The 19,858-nt window shown below is 43.5% G+C and overlaps 1 protein-coding gene across 3 annotated transcripts in view; it reads left to right on the top strand.

The window, feature by feature from the left end:
- LOC106809781 (oxidation resistance protein 1-like) overlaps positions 1 to 19,858 on the top strand; it is a 79,441-nt gene that overhangs the window by 46,651 nt on the left and 12,932 nt on the right. For 2 of the 3 annotated variants that reach the window (XM_014812996.1, XM_014812988.1), the window contains exons 9-12: positions 4,446 to 4,460; positions 7,530 to 7,686; positions 15,948 to 16,128; positions 16,824 to 16,940. In XM_014812996.1, coding sequence (XP_014668482.1) covers positions 4,446 to 4,460; positions 7,530 to 7,686; positions 15,948 to 16,128; positions 16,824 to 16,940 — 470 coding nt within the window. The remainder of the gene's footprint in view (positions 1 to 4,445; positions 4,461 to 7,529; positions 7,687 to 15,947; positions 16,129 to 16,823; positions 16,941 to 19,858) is intronic. The other variant, XM_014813003.1, reaches the window with a different exon arrangement.

Below are 19,858 nucleotides of genomic sequence, written 5' to 3'. Positions count from 1 at the left end.
AAGTCATCATGCGCGTATGTTGTGGTTGCATGGTGCCGTCATCATAATGGTGCTGTCATTATGATGATTGTAATTCATGCATAAATTCAATCATCGTTCCTAAAATTGTCGCCATCGAGTAGCCGAGTAGTGGCAACACCAACGCTAGAGTTGTAGTCGGATCTTGCGTGCATGAGAATGCACGATCGCTGTTCCACCCGCCTCGTCGATTTTACAGTGAGAATTTTGCGTGCCAGGAGAGGGCAGCAGCTGCCAGCTTAGCAACACACGGCTATTGATTTTCCTTCTCGGAGAAGCGATATAAACAGGCCAGATAAATTGTGTGAATCCAATATGGCTTCAGTCAGCGAAGTGATGTGAGACATTGTAGCTGTTTTTCGGCGTCGATTGCTAGGGCACGAGTGTTTGCACCCCATCCAGCGACGTAGGTTGCGTGGTGAGTGAGCTAGACAATACACACTGCAACAATCGTGTGATAGATAGATAAGGGAGCGTGGTAAATATCAATTGTAACTTGAATACTTTAGGCTGCTTGCAACGATGATGGAGCCCAGAAGGCTGCTGCTGGCAGAAGAGGAACTTGTATTGTGCGCTGTTGCTGTAGATGAGTTCGTATTTGATAGGTTTTTTTACAACGCTTTATGTTGCCGTCAACAACACGCGCAATGCTAGGTTGATTACTACTGCTCACGTTACGTACGGGTACAGCAGATTATCCTTATTTATATCTACTATTACTGTACCGGTATCTTAAAGTACGCTGGGACTCAATTTTCACGCTGCCCACGTTATAGTGTTGATTCTGCCCACGATAAATTTAAAAGAAATATCAGTTAGGGTGGGTGTGACAACATCTGCAAAATTTGGGCATGTCAGACATCTAGTCAATGGTTCTGGTAAGGATCGAACTTCCTTAGGAGGTAGGATATAGTGTGATGATGTAGCCCTTCAAACCGGCATGCACTGATGCAGAGTTATCATAATAGTGCTCATAGGGTCTATGTCCCCCAGGGTACTGCCAGAATGTACCCTGGGTACGGTCCTGTATACCGGAACGTACCCTGGTAACTATTTGATATGGTTAGGGTTAGGGAGTAGGCGTAGGCGTAGGCGTAGGCGTAGGCGTAGGCGACTCCCTAGACTCATTAGTGGAGTAGGCGAGGTACAGTCCGGCATATTAGATAATACCAGGGTACGTTCCGGTATACCGGCCCGTACCCAGGGTACGTTCCGGCAGTACCCTGGGCAGAGATGCCAACCACTACGATTTATCCGTATTTTATACGAATTTCTATTCATTTTGCACCACTACGACCAGTTTGTATCAAACTACGAATTTCACTGTGATCGAAAAAAAAAAAATTTGTCAATTATTGTCATTTTTTGTCAATTTATTGTCATTTTTGACCTCCAGAATGCAGGAAATTGCATCTCAGAATCCAAAATTTTTCCGGGGGGCATGCCGGACCCCCTTAGCAAACTCTGCCTGGGGGACATAGACCCTCTCAGCCATAATAGTAGTTAGAAACATGGCCGATGCGCTATAATTTGACTGTTGGTAGTGTACATCGGCAGACGTGGATGTGTGCATACAGGGTGAACATGCACATAACCCGGGGGCCAGTTTACTCAGTGTTTGTACTTCCCGGAATCCCATGTGTACAGTGCAAACTGTTACACATAATATACCAGCAGCACAGTGTTTTACTGTTGGTTACTGATTGACTAGGAATTATAAGCCTCACGAGAGCATACTATCAGTAGAGACATTTGTAGTAGTGGTGGTGTGTGTGTGTGGGGGGGGGGGGGAGGGGGGTACCGCAACCTCTTAAAATAGTGCAGCCTTACTTAGCCGGAAACGTTATACTACACATGTGGGCTGGGTACACAAACACAACTACTGTGCCCAGTAGCAGAACTCTACCACAAGTAACAACAAAAGTGTAGGGTACAGGGGGGGGGGGGGGTCCCCAAGTGCCCTAAAAAATGTCATCCCTTTTTTTGTTAAGGTTAGTTTTTCTGATAACGATTTACTTATATATATATAAATTCGTTATAAAAACTTAGAAATGGGCAAAGAGAGGTCCGTGGGACCGGATCTGATACATTTGTGTTTTTCAACTCGATTTTATTGTCTGTGTGAATTTCACTGTAGGATGATTTAAAAGAAAATTTTCTGCTAAAAATTTGGAATTCCATCTTGCATTCTAGACATCAAAATTACTGCTCAGATGCTCTCAGAATGCACCAATTTTTTTTTAATTTCTTGGAGGAGGTCCCCGAAACCGACCGCCTTGGGCACGTCGCATAAGCTGCCTTCGGCAGCTTTTTAAAACACCAGCAAAATTAAGCAGGAAAAAGTGCCATTTATTTCTTCCTGGACTCCCCCCTTTCAAAAATCCTGGATCCGCCCCTGGGGTATAGTGAGTTGGGAGGTCCATTTATAAACATCGAGTTACAGCTAGGTTGAGGTTAGATTGGAGTTATGGTTATGGACCCCATTGTCAGAAACACAAATATTTATGACTATTATAAGTCTAAAATGTCATAACCTTTACATTTCTCTGCACTACTAAAGTTATCATATTTTAGACTATGATGTCATAACTATATATGATGTTTCTGATAATGGGCCCCTGGTTGTTAGACTGGTAAGGTAATCACATAGCTGTAATCCTGACTTTATCTTTACCTGTACACCATGGTGAGCATCCATCCTGGGTTGCCATAAGAGAGTTGTTTGGTTGATTGTTAACAGTATATATATGTTTAGTTAACAGTAATATAGTTAACAGTAATATAGTTAACAGTAATATCCAGCATTGCTGAAGTCCATCGATATTTTTTTCTGCCAGAATTGAATGATTTCTTGTTTGTGCTATAGCCACTCGATACCACCTAGTTCATTTGTACATACCCATATAACTCATTGTCCATTGCGAGTCCTTTTTTGTGCATGTGCCTGGCTGCTGTTCAGACTGGCAAGCTTGATACTCCCCCACTCCTTATCTCTCTTCCTTTCCTTCTCTCTCTCTCTCTCTCTCTCTCTCTCTCTCTCTCTCGCTCTCTCTCTCTCTTCTCCTTATCTTTCTTATCTCTCTCTCTCTCTCTCTCTCTCTCTCTCTCTCTCTCTCTCTCTCTCTCTCTCTCTCTCTCTCTCTCTCTCTCTCTCTCTCTCTCTCTCTCTCTCTCTCTCTCTCTCTCGCTCTCTCTCTCTCTCTCTCTCTCTCTCTCTATACGCATGCACGTGCGAACGCACTCACGTAGAGACTAGAGTAGCTATGTGCGGGGATTTGCCTATTCTGTACTGTGTATATTTAATATGTGAAATGGATTTAAATTATTTTTTTGTCAGTAATAAATAATGTAGGGTCAGAAATGACGTTGTTACATGGTAGCAAGTACTTGCTACCAGAGAAAAAAAACCAGGCAGCACACACTCAGCAACTGAAGTGAAAACCATAGCTCAGTTCCACGTCTCCCGCATCCAACAATAATGTCCTATGGCCTCTGCCCATAGTGAAGCTCCTTTTGGCTCCTAGCCCAATTTCCCCTGATTCGTTGTTTCTAAATATAGTCACTCATGGTTAACCCAAGTTTCACATTAAATGAAGTACGGACGGTCACATAGGGTCATCGCAATTTGAAAATATAAACGACCCAGTACAACTGGTCATCGTTTTAACAGAAATTGCCTGTACCTTTGGTATTTTACTTTTGTAAGTTAGGATCGAATGTCCTCTGGTAAAAAGTATTTGCTACCATGGCTGCACTAGTTCTGTTATTATACCTAACTTTAGTTAATGCAGGCACGGAATATTAAAGACCCGAATCTACGTATCTACTGAGTCTGTAGATATCAAAACAAGGAATCATTCACGTTTTATCACAAGAAAAATTTCGATTTGTGACGCTGTTGTGATTATGATGGATTAACCATGATGATAACTATAGTTATGACAGCTACTATATTGACAATGATGGTTTGGATGATGATGAAGATGATGACGATGATGATGAAGATGGTGATGATGATGGTGATGGTGGTGGTGGTAATGGTGGACAGTGACAATTATGATGATAAAGCTGGGTTTACACTATCGGCTTGTTGACAGTGTTGGCGAATTGGTGAATTGGTTCAACTTCCCAACTATATAAACTCGGCAGTGTAAACGCAAAAGTTGCCTGACCAACCGATCGATAGCAACTAGATGGGAGATTAAAACATGTTCTATTTTCGCCAACTCGGAGTTGCCGAGTTGTAAAATTGGTCCAACTCGCCAATTCCCCAACATAAAGTCGGTAGTGTAAACCCTGCTTAAGGAGGAGACAAAGGAGGAGGAGAAGGGGCGGAGGAAGAGCAGGAGGAGAAGGAGGGATAGGAGGAAGAAGAGGTAGGGTTGTGTGCATCATACATTAACATGTTGTCACCTTTCTCCTAACAGAGTGCACTGGCTGTGGTAAGACCATGTTTCAGCTCTCTCCCACTCTACATTTGCTGCATGCATGAATGAACAATTTCCTGTCACCAGTTGTTGCTGCGCCAACCTGCTGCGAACGTGGCAGTGCTTTGCTCTGCTTTCTTTAGGACCTGCTGCGAACGTGGCAGTGCTTTGCTCTGCTTTCTTTAGGACCTGCTGCGAACGTGGCAGTGCTTTGCTCTGCTTTCTTTAGGACCTGCTTGTTTGGCACAGGTCTTGCAGGTGTCGTTTGCATACCAGTGTTTCCTATTGGTGTGCATTCGGCCGTGGAGCGATGCTTCAGTCCTGCTTCGTTTAATTACCTATATTATTACCTCTATAATCTACTCTGTTTCTGTCATTCTGTCTTTGTTTTTTTCTCACATCTTCGAGCTTGGAAAATAATGCTCATTCTCTCTTGATGAAATAATTGTTAGTTATAACCGCGAGAATTAATAGTAATCACTAGGACCTCTTGATAATTTTTAGTTATATTTGCAGGCTTTTTTTCTAATGGAATGGGTAAATTATTCTATACCACTACAGTTTGGTAACAATTATATCCGCATATTCTATTATCCGGTAAAGTTAATATTTCTAGAGTATTCCTTAAATGAAAACGTCACTAGCAACATTCGCTGGTAGCCTGAGACGCACTGCGCGTTTTGTCGTGAAAGATACTCGTCCAAATTGTCAGTTAATGTTGGGCTCATCTGCCCACGCTCTATCATTTCACGTGCATCCGATTTTTTCTTTATTTACCTTTTGTCATCACTGTATAATGGTGACATTTTAGATCAGGAAGCAGCGACTGTGCGCTCGATTGTCACCTGCCTGCCGCCGCCCTGCCATTTTGTTAACCGCTACGGGGTACTGCAAAGAAAAGCCAACTGATTTGCACTTATTGATTATACTCACGCCAGGATTTATTCACCCATACACAAATACCAGCAAGTTTCAGCTGTCCAGTTGGAGCTGCTGCATGCACGTGGCAGTACGCACGACAGCAGACTTCCATCTATCCACCCCATCCATCCATCTATCCATCCATCCATCCATCCATGCATCTGTCCATCCATCCATCCATGCATCTGTCCATCCATCCATCCATCCATCCATCCATCCATCCATCCATCCATCCATCCATCCATCCATCCATCCATCCATCCATCCATCCATCCATCCATCCATCCACGCATCAGTCGATCCATGCATCCATCCATCTGTCCAGCCATCCATTCGTCCATCCATTCGTCCATCCATTCGTACATCGACTTCAGCAGTGTAGAGCAGAAAGTACTTTAGTTGAACATAGCAGCAGAGGCGGCGGCGGCAGTTGGAATGGAACATGTGGTGAAGTAGCGTATGAGTGCGCGGTAGCACATGTAGCCACTTAGATGCAATAATGTAACCAAAACACAGGATAGGCGTAATCTAACCCTATCCTGTGTTTGTGTTACATTGGGGTATCGTGGGTACATTGGGTACATCGTGGGTACATTGAGGTACATTGGGGTATCTAGTAGCCACTGTACAGCTCGGACTATGGCTCGGACACTCACACTAATACATGAGCTCATAGCGTAGCAGACTAGCAGTAAAAGGCACGTGAACTTGTTGCGCGTTCCAGTCGTATTCTGTGTAGTGGTTTTTAACGGCAGCAGAGGCATTAGCTGCGGACAAGGTGTGGTGATCGTTTCAGGGTTCGTAGCGGGTCTTCCAAAGTCTTATAAGTACTTATTTTGCCAAAAATAAAATAAGGGCCCTTATTAGTACTTATTTTTGGTAAAATCTTAGAAAAGTACTTAATAGTCCTTATTTTTTTATAAACTATTCTCGACTTAGAGTAAGAATTGTTGTATATATAATACGGAATAATTAAATCTGCTGTGCAATTGTGTATATATAAATATTAGTGTACTTTAATAGTCTAAATGGTGATCTTAAAAATAGTACTTTAATGGTGATCTATCAAAAATCGCGTAAAAAAGTATTATTTTGGCCTCCAGAAAGGGTCTTATAAGTCCTTATTTCAACATGTGTCTTACTACTATGAACCCTGCGTTTTGTCTTTCTGTTTCTTAATCTAGTAGGCGTTTAAGTTTCTCTGTTTTCATATATATAATAATTTATATATATATATATATATATATATATATATATATATATATATATATATATGTGACTTGTGTGTGCTTGTTAGCTAGGTATAGCTTGTAAGTTTTAGAATAGGTTAGAAATTGAGTTTACTTCCTGGGGCCCTACTGCAGTGGAATCTTTTCGTGCAACTGTCATTGAGCATCAAGAACCATAACTCTGGTCTAGCTCTGATTCTTAATGTGATATATCAATAAAAACAACGTGTAAATTGTTGTTTGCAAATAACAAACAAAAACATGTAAAAACAACGCTGCATTATTGCCATCCTATTTGCTGGATTACGTTTCTCTGTCTAGATTAGTTTGTTTTGTCTTGTCAGATTAGACAAATTTAGCCTCAGAGGGGTGATGAATATGTTATATGATTATGGTAGAGCTAACTTAATTAGGATAGTGTAGATACGATAGTAAGATGAAACTCAATTTAGAAAAAAATAAATCGGAATTGATTATACATGTGTTAGTTATAGATCCTTCTGCTACCTACTCTTGCTTTTCAAGGTGCATATGTCATGCTGTGATTTATGTGTATCTGTATGTACTGTTTTTCCTAGATCTATAGAACATTAATTCATTATAGTTGCCAAGAGACACACTCACAAACTCTGGTCGAGTGTGTACTGTTTGTAATTATTATAGTACATAAAGCAAGTTGCTGTTGTAATTTTGTGTTGGCATCATTAAGTTAGGAATGTAAATCTGCTAACTTTACATCCACATTTCCATCAGAACGTTCCCTGTGTTAAATTATATACTGTTTTTGCATTGGTGATACAAGCCATTAGTGCACTGGCATTATGTGGTAGAATAATCTAGGCTACATGCAGCTGCATGCATGAAATGCATCATATACTTTCCTATTGCTGGTCAAATAATTGAACTTCATGCTCGATTTCTGTCGCCGTTTCAGATTTGAATGAGAAGCAGCAGCTACTGACACAACAATCGGACCAGCCACTCTACCTCTGTCTGAAGGTGGGCAAGTCCAGCCATTGTCCTGGGTTGCTTAAAGGAGCTCAACCCAAGAGACACGGGCCTGAGTACTGGTTTGCTATCCCCAAGCGTAGGTACGGATTCATATTCAACGTTGTAGCTTTATGCATTCTAATAACAAGCTCGTTGTATCTACGTGGATGTAGTGCAGTGGATTTTCACTCCTTAACAGAAACCTCGAATGCTTGCTGGCGTTGATCAGGGTGAGTTTTTCGTCAGCAAACCGATTATATTTGTTGGAGCGCTAATGCATGTGTAGTATTGGAGAGCATGGCATTGCTTATTTGTTGCGTACAATTTGGCGATTGCATGAAATTGTGGCCGTTTTGATTATATTAAGTGAAGAAAGAAGCTTTGGTTCAGGCTGTTGTCTATATTGAGTTACGCAGAGATTGCATCTGCAGCTTTCAAGCTTGCATGAAGGCGAGTAAGAGCTTCAGTGAGACCGTTGGTAGTGATTGCAGGATCTGATTAGCCTGTGAGATCAAACGTCCGTAGCATGATTTCTATTCAACAGTAATTTTCGCTCACGCTATCGCCGCGTGGTCGACGATGATGACTATGTGCAAGAAATTGGCATCTGAACCACTAATCGTGTCGTGTGGAGAGTGCTTTAAAGGATACGCTGATAATTACTGACCTCCTACAACTACTATTCACCTCCGTATGCACACGTATGTGCACCAAGTGCTGCGTAATTGTGTGTACTTACAAACCATACATGCATCTCACACGTTTGCACACATGCTAAATACACATGAAGAGAACTATCTCTCCCTGCCCCCTCCCCCACCGCCACACACAATACTCACATCCCACAGTCAAAGAGACGTGGGACGGTGTGTGTATATATAATACAACCCCTTTCTTTCCCATCCGCACGCATTCACGGTTAGGCCTTTCAAATGTGCATTTGCAAGTAAGGCAGAGTGATTGTGGCAGGCACATTCAGCAACTGTCTAGCTCTTCACCCGCAAAAAAGAGCGATTTATTGACCACACATAGGTAAAGAATATCAGATAGAGTGCTATGCAAGGCTGGTGGTTGCCAATAACTGCGTGGAACCTATTGTGTCCCTCCTGTGAAATCTAGTAATAACTAGCAGCTATGGTGTGGCCACGCAGAAGTCTCTTGCAGAAGTATCGCAGGAATTTATTATCAGGAGTACATTAACATCATTAATCTACTCCTAATAAAATTACATTATGTTAATTCCCACTGTGTTACTTCCACCAATAATTAACATTAACATCGTTAATTTACTCTCGTTAATATGGATATCTGATTGCAAACCACCAACACCATGTGGTTACACCCTGTATAACCCCCCATATCTTCGATGTGATATGACGGATTCGTTTTAATGGAAGAGTTGCGTTAAGGTAGGGGCACACGAGCGATTTTTATCGCCCGATTGCCGCGAATTTGAAAATCGCTCGAAAAATTCGCCCGTGTGCCCGTTCACGTCGACGCCGATTTTAATCGCCCGCACGAATCGCCCGTATCCAAAATGTTAGATATTTTCGGGCGATTATTTACGCCGGCGATTATTTACGCCGGCGATTATTTACGCTGGCAAATTCGCTCGTGTGCCCGTGTCCGGCGTATTTTGTCGCCCGATCGATTTTTCTAAACCAATCGGACGTGTTGTTGATATCATGTGATGTTAAAATCGGGCGATTAAATTCGCTACGTGTGCCCCTTCGTGATCGGGCGATTAAATTCGCTGGCGATTTTAATCGCCGCGATCGGGCGATAAAATACGCTCGTGTGCCCCTAGCATTAGCACGCGAGTTTCTTTGTGTAGTGCCCTTATGCATTCCCGCAAGGCAAGCAAGGCCTCTGATGTTTCATTCCATGCCAACCCCGTACTGTAACATCACAGGAGTGACCGTACATGAATTTTACATGATTGGCATCACTGGAACGCTGCATGCACAGCTGCAGCGTTTCGGTAATTACTTCAACTACAGCTTCAGTACATGAGGAATAAACGTGCATATGTACTGCATGCAGGTCCCAGTCATCGTTAGCAAGCAAAATAAAAAGTTGCTAAGAAGGTCACGTAGTACTCGTAATAGTATTAGTAGTGTGTCATTAATTGGCTATATGATGTAATGGAGTATATATACAGGTGTTGAAAGGCAGTGGTTAAAAGATACTATATGTATCTAGTTGTGAACAGGGTTAAAACTGCGGCAAGTGTCACCAGATCAAGCAGGTGATGTGAGCAATGCTAAAATAGGTGATGTGCACCTTAGTATAAATACGCGTAATTGCTGTGGTGCTTTACCGTGGGATTGTTGTTAGGATTATAGTTGGGCTAGTAGTGATCAGGGTTAGTGGTATTTTCCGACGGGATGCAGGAAAACAAAGACTCTTTCTTAAGCATTGCAAAGTTCCTGGGTTGTTTGGATCAACCTACCCAGGGTACAGTGTGAGGGAGAACACCACATTACAAACAGTTTAACTATCCTACAGGTGGCTCTAGTTGTGCATTCTTATTTAAATCTTAGATCGTCTGCAATATTTATCCATGTCGTTTTTTCTAATGCATTTTCCAATTGTTCCGTTGCATTTTCAGCAACCTTTGTCAGATTATTTATTTTGCTTTAACATTTTCAGCATTAATATCAATTAAATACACCTTATTGCATAAAATAATAGCAATCGCATGATGACGTCAGCTGCAAACTCACCAAATAAGATGCAGACTATTAAAATCTTCCTTGATGAGCTTCGTCTTGCGGAGGCGCAAGCCTCGAAGCCCACGAAGTTGATATTATTTTACAGAAATGTCTAAATCTCATTCAATCGGCTTTGGCTTATTTACGGCCAGTTATCTAGCAGTACTTCATTTAGCAACAAAAACTTTGACATGCGATCCCATAATAGAGTCTCAAGACAGCAAAACAGCGTTATTCCGAGAGCTTTCCAGCTCATATTCACTGTTTTAAATGTACCGATGAAAATAAAGATTTCTACTACTACTACTACTACTACTACTACTACTACTACTACTACTACTACTACTACTACTACTACTACTACTACTACTACTACTACTACTACTACATCTACTACAGCGTGAGCGTTCGAGAGTGCAAATAACAAACTATTAGTAGCAAACTGTCGCGATCAAAGCCAATATCTCAGCTGTAACGGTACCATGCGCTATTTAAGCTAGAGCATATAGTAACACGGTGAACATAACATAACACGGTGTTGCAACAGTCGTGGGCTGAGCCAGACGCTGATAGGGTCTATGTCCCCCAGGGTACTGCCGGAACGTACCCTGGGTACGGTCCGGTATACCGGAACGTACCCTGGTACTAAATACTACTATCTAATATGCCGTACCTCGCCTACTTCACTAACGAGTCTAGGGAGTCGCCTACGCCTACTCCCTAACCCTAACCCTAACTCTAACCCTAACCCTAAACCTAACCCTAACCCTAACCATATCAGCTAGATAGTTACCAGGGTACGTTTCGGCAGTATCCTGGGGGACATAGACCCTATGAGCAGTACGGACTGTGGTAAATATGACGACAAAAATGTGACGATGTGTGTCTGACTTATCCACCAATATTATTGTATAAGAGTAATAAGTCAGGGAACAAACCCATCCTCGACGATCTGCGTCACTAGCTTAGCACGACAAGCACAAGACACCATTACATTGTTTATTGAGATGATGAAGATGATAAAATAAATGATATTATCAAGGGCTAAAGCCCACCCGAACTGTTAGTTCAGTTCACAATTTTTGCATTAAGCGGGGGACACACCATGCGAAATTCGCATGGTATAAGGGACTATAAGCATAGATATATACAACACATATATATGTGTTGTATATATCTATGGTATAAGCGTATAAGAAAGCGTGGCCGATGATAATCAGGGTGGGCTCAGGTCAGTGATACATGTACATAAACGTAATGTTATACATTGTATCACGCAAGCCAAGCAAGCAATTTTATTCTCTCATTACTTTAAATAGTACCCCCTTTTAATATGGGGGAACATAGGTACCGGGAAACATAGGTACCGGGACACATAGGTACCTCGATACTGGGACACATAGGTACCGGGACACATAGGTACCTGGGTACTGGGACACATAGGTACCGGGACACATAGGTATGGACCCCCGCACGCCGTGGAACGCGCTGCGCCATCGTCCACAACGTCGTCGTCGTCGACGATGGCGCAGCGCGTTCCACAGCGTGTGCGCATGCAAAATGCATCGATCTGTGGCGTGTGGAAAATATCACTCGTATGCGTTGCATGCGCACACGCTGTGGAACGCGCTGCGCCGTGTGGACGATGTGTGCGGCGGGCTTTATAATACATATATTATTACATGTATTACATATATTACATGTATTATTAGCTCTTGCTATTATCAGGAGTGTATGAAAGAGTATAATATATTCTCTATTATACACTCCGGATATTATGCATCCTGAATTTATTGTGTTTCCGGGGCCTGGTTGCGTTCATGCGGTAAACAGTCTATAATTTGGCTGGCTCGAAAGGCTTCCACCTGATGAAAAAGAGCCACCCTTCCTGGAATGCTCGCTACGTGTCTGCCTTAAGTTATTAGCCAGCAGGTGTCTGTTCTATAGAAAGAACTCACACGGTTCCGACTGTATATTAGCCTTTCGGTTTCCTATACAGTAATACCAAGGGACACAGACCCTTTTAACCTTAGTTAGATCACGTGCTTGATGTATTGACACACCACAGCTTCGACGCTATTCACAGCTACCTTGCTATAATATTTCATCTTTCTACCTCCTCCCTCGGTCGATCAATCTCTCGCTGTAATGGTAATTAATATCCTTATAGTGTAAATACCACCTACGGAGCGTATAGGTAGTTTCTAAACAAAGGGATATAATCCAGTAAGACGCCTTTATAAATGAGTGATAGAGGGGATTACAGTAAGTATATAGCTCCTAATGCAAGTATTGAAACCGGATATATCGACCTGTAGTTAGCAAATAGCACCCGAAAGTTCTGCTAGGTTGTTAAACCCAAAAATCATTATAGATCGTAATTGAACCGAATCTTGTGTAGCAGCTATAATCGTGTTTTGGTTTGCTTGCTTCTGTAGCGACGTAAAATAATGGCAGTGAAAGTTAATTGGACGACATAGGAAAACCTTCCCTACACCCCCCTTACACTTCCCCTATTTTATTTTAGGTTGCAAACTCGATTAACATAATTTATCGCCAGTCTTCACATATCAGAACTGAGTCAAATATGAGCTATGTGAGCAATGCTGTTGTACAGCGTAGTAAAACATAACATCGCGTTATCTCGTCCGTGATAATTAAGTCACACAATCAAAGGAAGCTAAATACTGGTCGCACATTGTTATTCGCATTGAACATTTGGCAAATCCTTTCGCAAGTAGACTTGCTCTGCATGGTTTCGCGGAAGCAGAGAATTCAGGTGAGACGTTATAAAGGTCGGACGTAGTTAATGCAGGTGCTCGCAACAAAAGTCATGCAGTCTTCGAATTTAGCCGGGCGTCCGACGCCCGAGGCGTGTGGGAATCTCGACAGGCATGTAAACATTGCAAGCTCATGCACTTGCCCGACGAGCTCCTGCTTTAAAAACGCATAAACTATAATACAACTGGCCATTAACTAAAGATTTTTAATGTAAAATCACGGAATGTTAAGACCGGAAATGAATGGTGTCTAGAAGTGGTATAGTGTACACTTCTTTACTCGATATTGCAAAATATTCCTGCAAAATTTATGGGCAACTAGAATGTCATTCGGTTCGGTCAACTAGAATTCACATTTTACAGAATATACTTGCCCAACGGGCAAGTGGCTCAAAATATTTTTCGTGGAGACTGAAAAATGTGTCATTCCGGTTGTCTTAGTATGGAAGAACATTCGTTGTTGTTAGCTCATCTGACATAGTCAGATGCAGCTTGTAGAATCGCATGATCGTCCGTCCGTGCGTCCGTCCGTCAACAGTTGGGCACAAATCTTAACCGCTCGACGTACGGTCACGATATTCGGGACGTGGGGGGTATCCGAAAACGAGTTGGGATGTCGAAGCTGGGGGTCAAAGGTCAAAGGTCAAGAGGTGTAAAAGAAGGGGGAACATTCACTCCTTAACTTAAGGTATAGGGAGGAAATGCAGAATTGCGGCACAAATCTAAACGGCTCGACCTAGGCTCGTGATAGTCGGTGTATAGCATCATGGTAGGAAAAACCATCATTGTGCCGAAATTGGAGGTCACAGGTCAAAGGTCAATGGGGCACAGGGCAGATTTTAGACATTTTCTGAGGACATGGTATGACGGAGCGATTGAAAAACTTTTTTGTTTCAGCGGTGACCTACCATTTTTATGGCTTTATTGAAAGGACCATGAAATGTGCTTTCCACTGACGTGTGAAGAGTAAGTGTCTGATAACCTTTTGACCCTCAAGAGGAGGGTTAAACATGGATTTGTTGACTGTTAACAAAGGAGTGAACTGCTTTTGCTATTAGAGCCCCCTCCCCCCACCCTCCCCCTTCCCCCTCCCTCCCCCCCCCTTCCCCCACCTAACTTCATAACTCACTGGCATCAAAAGATAAGGCCGTTAGAGACTCATGGCCGTTCATGTCTAAGTAGTAGAATTTCGATGCATTAAAATTCTTTGGGGATGATTTATTTACACACCATCTCTAGGATTCATAGAATATTATATGATATCTGATAAGAACCATTGCCGCTCTTCCATGAAACATGTGCTGCTTCCAAGAAAACAGTTATCCCGCGAGTACTATATATACTACCGGCGCAGGAAACAATGTTGTCATATTTTTTATTTTGTGTTGTAGTTTTATGTTTTTGTTTTTGTTAGTTTTAGTTGTAAGTTTTGTGTTGTAGTGTTATAGTTACAGTTATCTTGTTTTTTTTCTTCCCTGCTGGTAATTGGGCTAGCACCGATAATCGTTGAACGATACACGTAATATGTTTTCTAGTGTTCCAGCCACTAGTATGTATCTTATTTCCAAGGCAAGTGTTTGGAGGCAGCAATTTATAAGATTAGACAAATGCTAGCTGTTTCTTTGACCTAAGCAATGCTCACGAACATCTCTACACGACGGTTACAGCCCTATAGACCGAAGGTCCGATAGACCGAAGGCCCGATAGACCGAAGGTTTATTCAAATACGCAGTGGCTACACGTCCGGAATCGGTCGCCTAGCATCCGGACATCCACTGATGCCGTATTCGAACGTGAATATGCCGCACATCTACCGATGCCACTATAAATCATATGATGCCACTATAAACCATATATATGCTCTAACCCTAACCCTAACCCTATAACTATAACCCTAACCCTTTGCAATATTCAGTCTATCGGACCTTCGGTCTATAGGGCTGCCCCCTACACGACAAATCCACTCCCTTGGGTGGTGCTGGGTGATGTCACCAGGGTTTTACTTAGATCGGTCGTAATTGCTTTTATTGTAATTGGTTTCACCCCTCACGCCTGTTCCTGGAAAACCTGTATAAACACATTTTGTATTTGGGTGTCATCTGTTATAAACGTTTACGTATATATTTAATTTACCATAAATATTTATTAACTTTTACCCCGTTCTCTCGGCCCCATTGGTGTGTTTTGTCCTGCTATATCCTCCCTGGTATATCCATGCAAGCACTCCATGGCACCTGCTATGTGTACTTTATGATGAAAAGACGGGTGATGGTGCATGATCTGGTTGGCGTTCCGATTGGGAAAAATCTTCATGCCTGATGTGAACCGCTAGTGTACCTACAGCGGTAGACGGGTAGTACAGTACCGGTATACCGCTAGGAACCATTGTCAGAAGCTGCAGTAAACGTACCAGTATCACAGGCATGCAGACGCCGTATTCTAATTGAAGGTTGTTGCAATGTATCAGTTGCAGACGATAGACAAAATTAGACGGATACTCAGATAGACATATAGTTGATTAGACAGAAACCATTCGTATTTTCTATGTACGCCTTGTATATCACGTTCTCTTGAAAACATTGTTCTTGTAATTATGCCCACATTTAATAATGTCATCATTTTATCATGTCTTCGTTGTTATTATGTACTAATTGTTTTTACCTTATCAATGTTATTAGGTCATTATTGTTATACATGTATGTAATCATTGTTATTATGTCATCTTTGTTATTATATCATAATTGGCAGTATGTGCTCATTGTTGATATTGTTCCCTCAGTTTTCACGCACGCAGTGTCGTGACGGTGGCTTGCGTGCTACTTGCGCGTGGTCTTTCGTCATCACTGAACGATTCTCTATTGCTTGCAGAGTCGATCATTTGTACGCGTTCTTCATCCAATGGACGCCGAACATCTACGGTAACCAGCCTTCTGACAGACTGGCCATACAGGAGGGCTTTGTGGTCATTGACGACGACACCGGAGTGCTCACTGAGATCAGCATGGACGAGGAGCATTTTGCTGCACCCCGCATCGCGAAGGACTGGGAGGTATGACAGCGAGCGATGCCCACATGTGCAGTTTATACACCGGTTTCACATTGAGTTCTTAATGCCAGCGCTGCGTCGTATTCTTGGAACTGGCTCTGTGCTGTCTTCATGGAACTTGTGCTGCACTGAATTTTTGTTGATTGTACTGTGCTGAATTATTCGTGTTAGTGCTCCGCTGAACTATTGGTGCTATAACTACACAGAACTATTGGTACTAGAACTACACGGAATTATGAGTGTGCGTACAGCTCATAGGGTCTATGTCCCCCAGGGTACTGCCGGAACGTACCTTGTGTACGGTCCGGTATACCGGAACGTACCCTGGTCACTATTTGATATGGTTATAGGGTTAGGATTAGGGTTAGGGTTCGGGTTCGAGTTCGGGTTAGGGTTAGGGAGTAGGCGTAGGCGACTCCCTAGACTCGTTAGTGGAGTAGGCGAGGTACGGTCCGGCATATTAGATAGTACCAGGTTACGCTCCGGTATACCGGACCGTACCCAGGTTACGCTCCGGTATACCGGACCGTACCCAGGGTACGTTCCGGCAGTACCCCGGGGGACATAGACCCTCTCAGCGTTAGGCTCGCACATGATTATTTATGTTGGTGTTGCATTGCATGTACTACTGCATTGTCAGTAATGGTAGACTGTGTGTCGATGTATAACTATAACGTTGTGGTTTTTGCTTGTGACAGATCATCACGGTAGAGGAGGCGCGGCGGCGCATGTCTGCGTTAGAGGTTGAGCTTAACCTGCCCATCCCTGAACTGATTGGACCAACAGAGATTCTCAATGAGTCCAGCATACGAAAGGTGCGAGAGCTCGCGTGAACGTTAAGCCGTGCTTATGTCGGCCTTGCGACTGATTTTCTGCAGCTGGTTGCAAGCCGCCAGCGACGATCGCGTCGCAGAGAAAGTTCGACCTAAAGGTAGTATCTCACTGGGCTGCGACTATTGGCGACAAATTGCGAACGGCATTCACGAGGGAGATTCCAAAATGTCTCGAAACGTTCGCAGGGGTTCTCAATTTCCTCGCGTGAGTCGCAGGGCCTCGCTCTCGTGTCGCTGGAATTTTGAACATGTTTAAAAAATTTGCGCGACAAATTTTCTCTCAAAATAGTCACAGAGTCGTCGCGGGTGTCCCGAACCCTTCTCAATTTAGTTTGCGTGAGTCAGAAAGTGCGAGAAATGTGAAACAACTTTGTGAGGGGTTGGCGACCTATGAAACTATGTGAGCCTGGTCCTCATCCAGGTTGGGGTCCTCATCCAGCAGCTTCTGCACTTCTTCTCTGAGGTCCATCTCGCTTGACGTCTGATGACAAAATGATTGCTGGACTGGGGAGGGGCCCCGTATTTATATGGTCCAGATTTCTCAATTGTCACGCATAACTGTCGCACGACATTCAAGTGACACTCGTGCGACAGTCGCAAGTGCAAAAAATTCGCAATTTAACAATTTCGACATGTAACATTCGTGCGACATACGCGAACGTGTCTTAAGTACCAATTCAGTGTGATTTCAAGTGAAAATTGTTGCTAATTCGCGTATTTTCTCGCAATTTTGTGTCTGCAACTAGTCGCGAGCTTTTGCAGCCCAGTGAGATACTACCTTAAGCACCCCTGCGGCTGCCAGCGACGGCTCTGCGACTGGAAAATTGTCAGTTGCAGCGCAGTCGCAGAGAGTTGCACATGTTCTACTCTTGCGACGCGACACGACGCGACTGGTTCCACCGGTCGCAAGCATTGTTTTTCATGGTTACTACCCGACATAAGCTGCCTTGCGATCACTGCGACGAGATTCATATGCATAATGAACAATGCACGCGAATGGCGCTGTCAGTCGCGTCGCCGTTGACCTAAGTACTCAGTCGCAGTGAGTTGCAGTGCGTCGCGTCGCGTAGCATTCAATCGCAACCCGACCTAAGCCCGGCTTTACTCTCACGTTCCTGTTAATGATGACTACTGTAGCTTCTGTCCTTGAAAAGTTTTGGTTTCATTACTTGTGATCTCACCAAGGGTAGCAGTGGTTGCCCCCTCACACTCCACACTCGCCGAGATTTTAATCCCACGCTTAGATGTGTTAGCTACTGTTTATGTCATGGACATAGATATCGATCAGGCTAAGCCGGGTTGGGGCTGGTTTGCACAGAGACTCAAACTTCAATCTGAAGACTGAAAGAATAAATAATTTACAGTTTACGCAGCTGCACGTTTCCCTACGCCAGTTGGAACGTACTGCGTGCATGTCTAGAGAGCATTAAGTGTGGAATATGCCATGTGTCTGCATTGAACCCTGTCACATCGACTGCACAGCGTGAACGCTCAGAGTGAAGTGGCAGGTCTCAAGAAGCACAAGCTAGCAAATTTACTGCAGTTTTATTGCTCCGAAATATAGACGTCATAGGTCCATAAACGTCAGAAACATGCATGTGCATGTCACAGAGCGCCTTCATACAATATAGCGCTTAACATTAAATAATACCTAGCGCAAATTGCTTGACAGGCTTAATAATATAGCACAGTAGTAACGCTCACGACAGTGGCACATTCTTGACAATTGGTTTACAGTTATTCATACCACGTGCCTGCTATATACATTGCTACCGAAATATCAGAGATAAAATGCAGTGAACGAAACGTCATGGGACATACAGACTGAGTTTAGGCAGAGTATGCCAGCTTTAATTTGTATGTTGCTTGATTACTCGGTGAGTAGCGTGAAGGCTATATGTGTATACGATCCGTAATGCATTTAGTACGGTGCCTCTCTGGGAGCAATTCTTGGATACAAACTAATATGGCAAGCGCAAACTTTGCTCATCAGAGTAGGAGCAGCCATCTTACAAGGAGCTGGAGCTGCTGAACGGTCAATTATCGTTGAATCGTTCGGGTGACATGCGCTTGTTTGTCTTCATCCAGAAATATAGACTAGAGAGTAGTGGTGTTTGTCTTTAGGCAGGAGATGGATCGTGGGACATGTTGCAAGCAGTGTTCGCTGCATGGAGACAACACTGCCTCGCAGCCACGGCTGAGTGGCTGGCTGTGTGGTGTGAGTGTGTGTGGTAACTAGGCCGGCAATGCGATAGATTCATGTGTAATATCTGTAGCGCTGAGTGCGCGGCGCGGAGCGACTGACCTGTTCCCTCGCTGTCGAAACCGCACGGTCGATAACACGCACGCCTTGCGATATTCGGGAGGTGAAGCGGTGGACGTGCGTGCGCGCGTGCGTGTGTGCGTGTTGGCTTTATATGTTTGTGCGTGTGCGTTCGCGTACGTACGTGCGTGTGCGTGAGCGCGCGTGCCTATATGTGTGTCTGCAGTGGCGTAGACAGGTCCTCAGTTGTGGGGGGGATGATTTCGCTGTTACCTCCATCATAATGTATATGAAGACTGTGTGCGAGTAGCGCACACCGCGAGAGCCTTGGCGCATTGCCCGGGGTCCAGGGGGCGGAGCCCCCTGAAGCTCTTGGATTTTAGCAATTTAGAACCTTCAAGATGGTCGTTTTTGAGGTAATTGAAAAAAATTGATATTGTAAGTGCAATTTTGTGAATTCGAGGGTAATTTTTTTCTTTGGATCCCAGAGGTTTAATAACACGCACCCCCCCCCCCCCACACACACACAACCAGTGGCGGATCCAGAAGTGAATTCTAGGGGAGGGGGGGGGGCGAATCATGCGAGCTCAAGGGCACGAAGCGCGCACTGTGTGGAATTGTTAAAAAGTTGCAATCT

This window comes from Priapulus caudatus, unplaced genomic scaffold (genome assembly GCF_000485595.1).
Source record: "Priapulus caudatus unplaced genomic scaffold, Priapulus_caudatus-5.0.1 Scaffold15, whole genome shotgun sequence".
NCBI lineage: Eukaryota > Metazoa > Priapulida > Priapulimorpha > Priapulimorphida > Priapulidae > Priapulus > Priapulus caudatus.
Note: the sequence above shows the minus strand (reverse complement) of the source record. Positions and strands in the feature narration are given on the sequence as shown.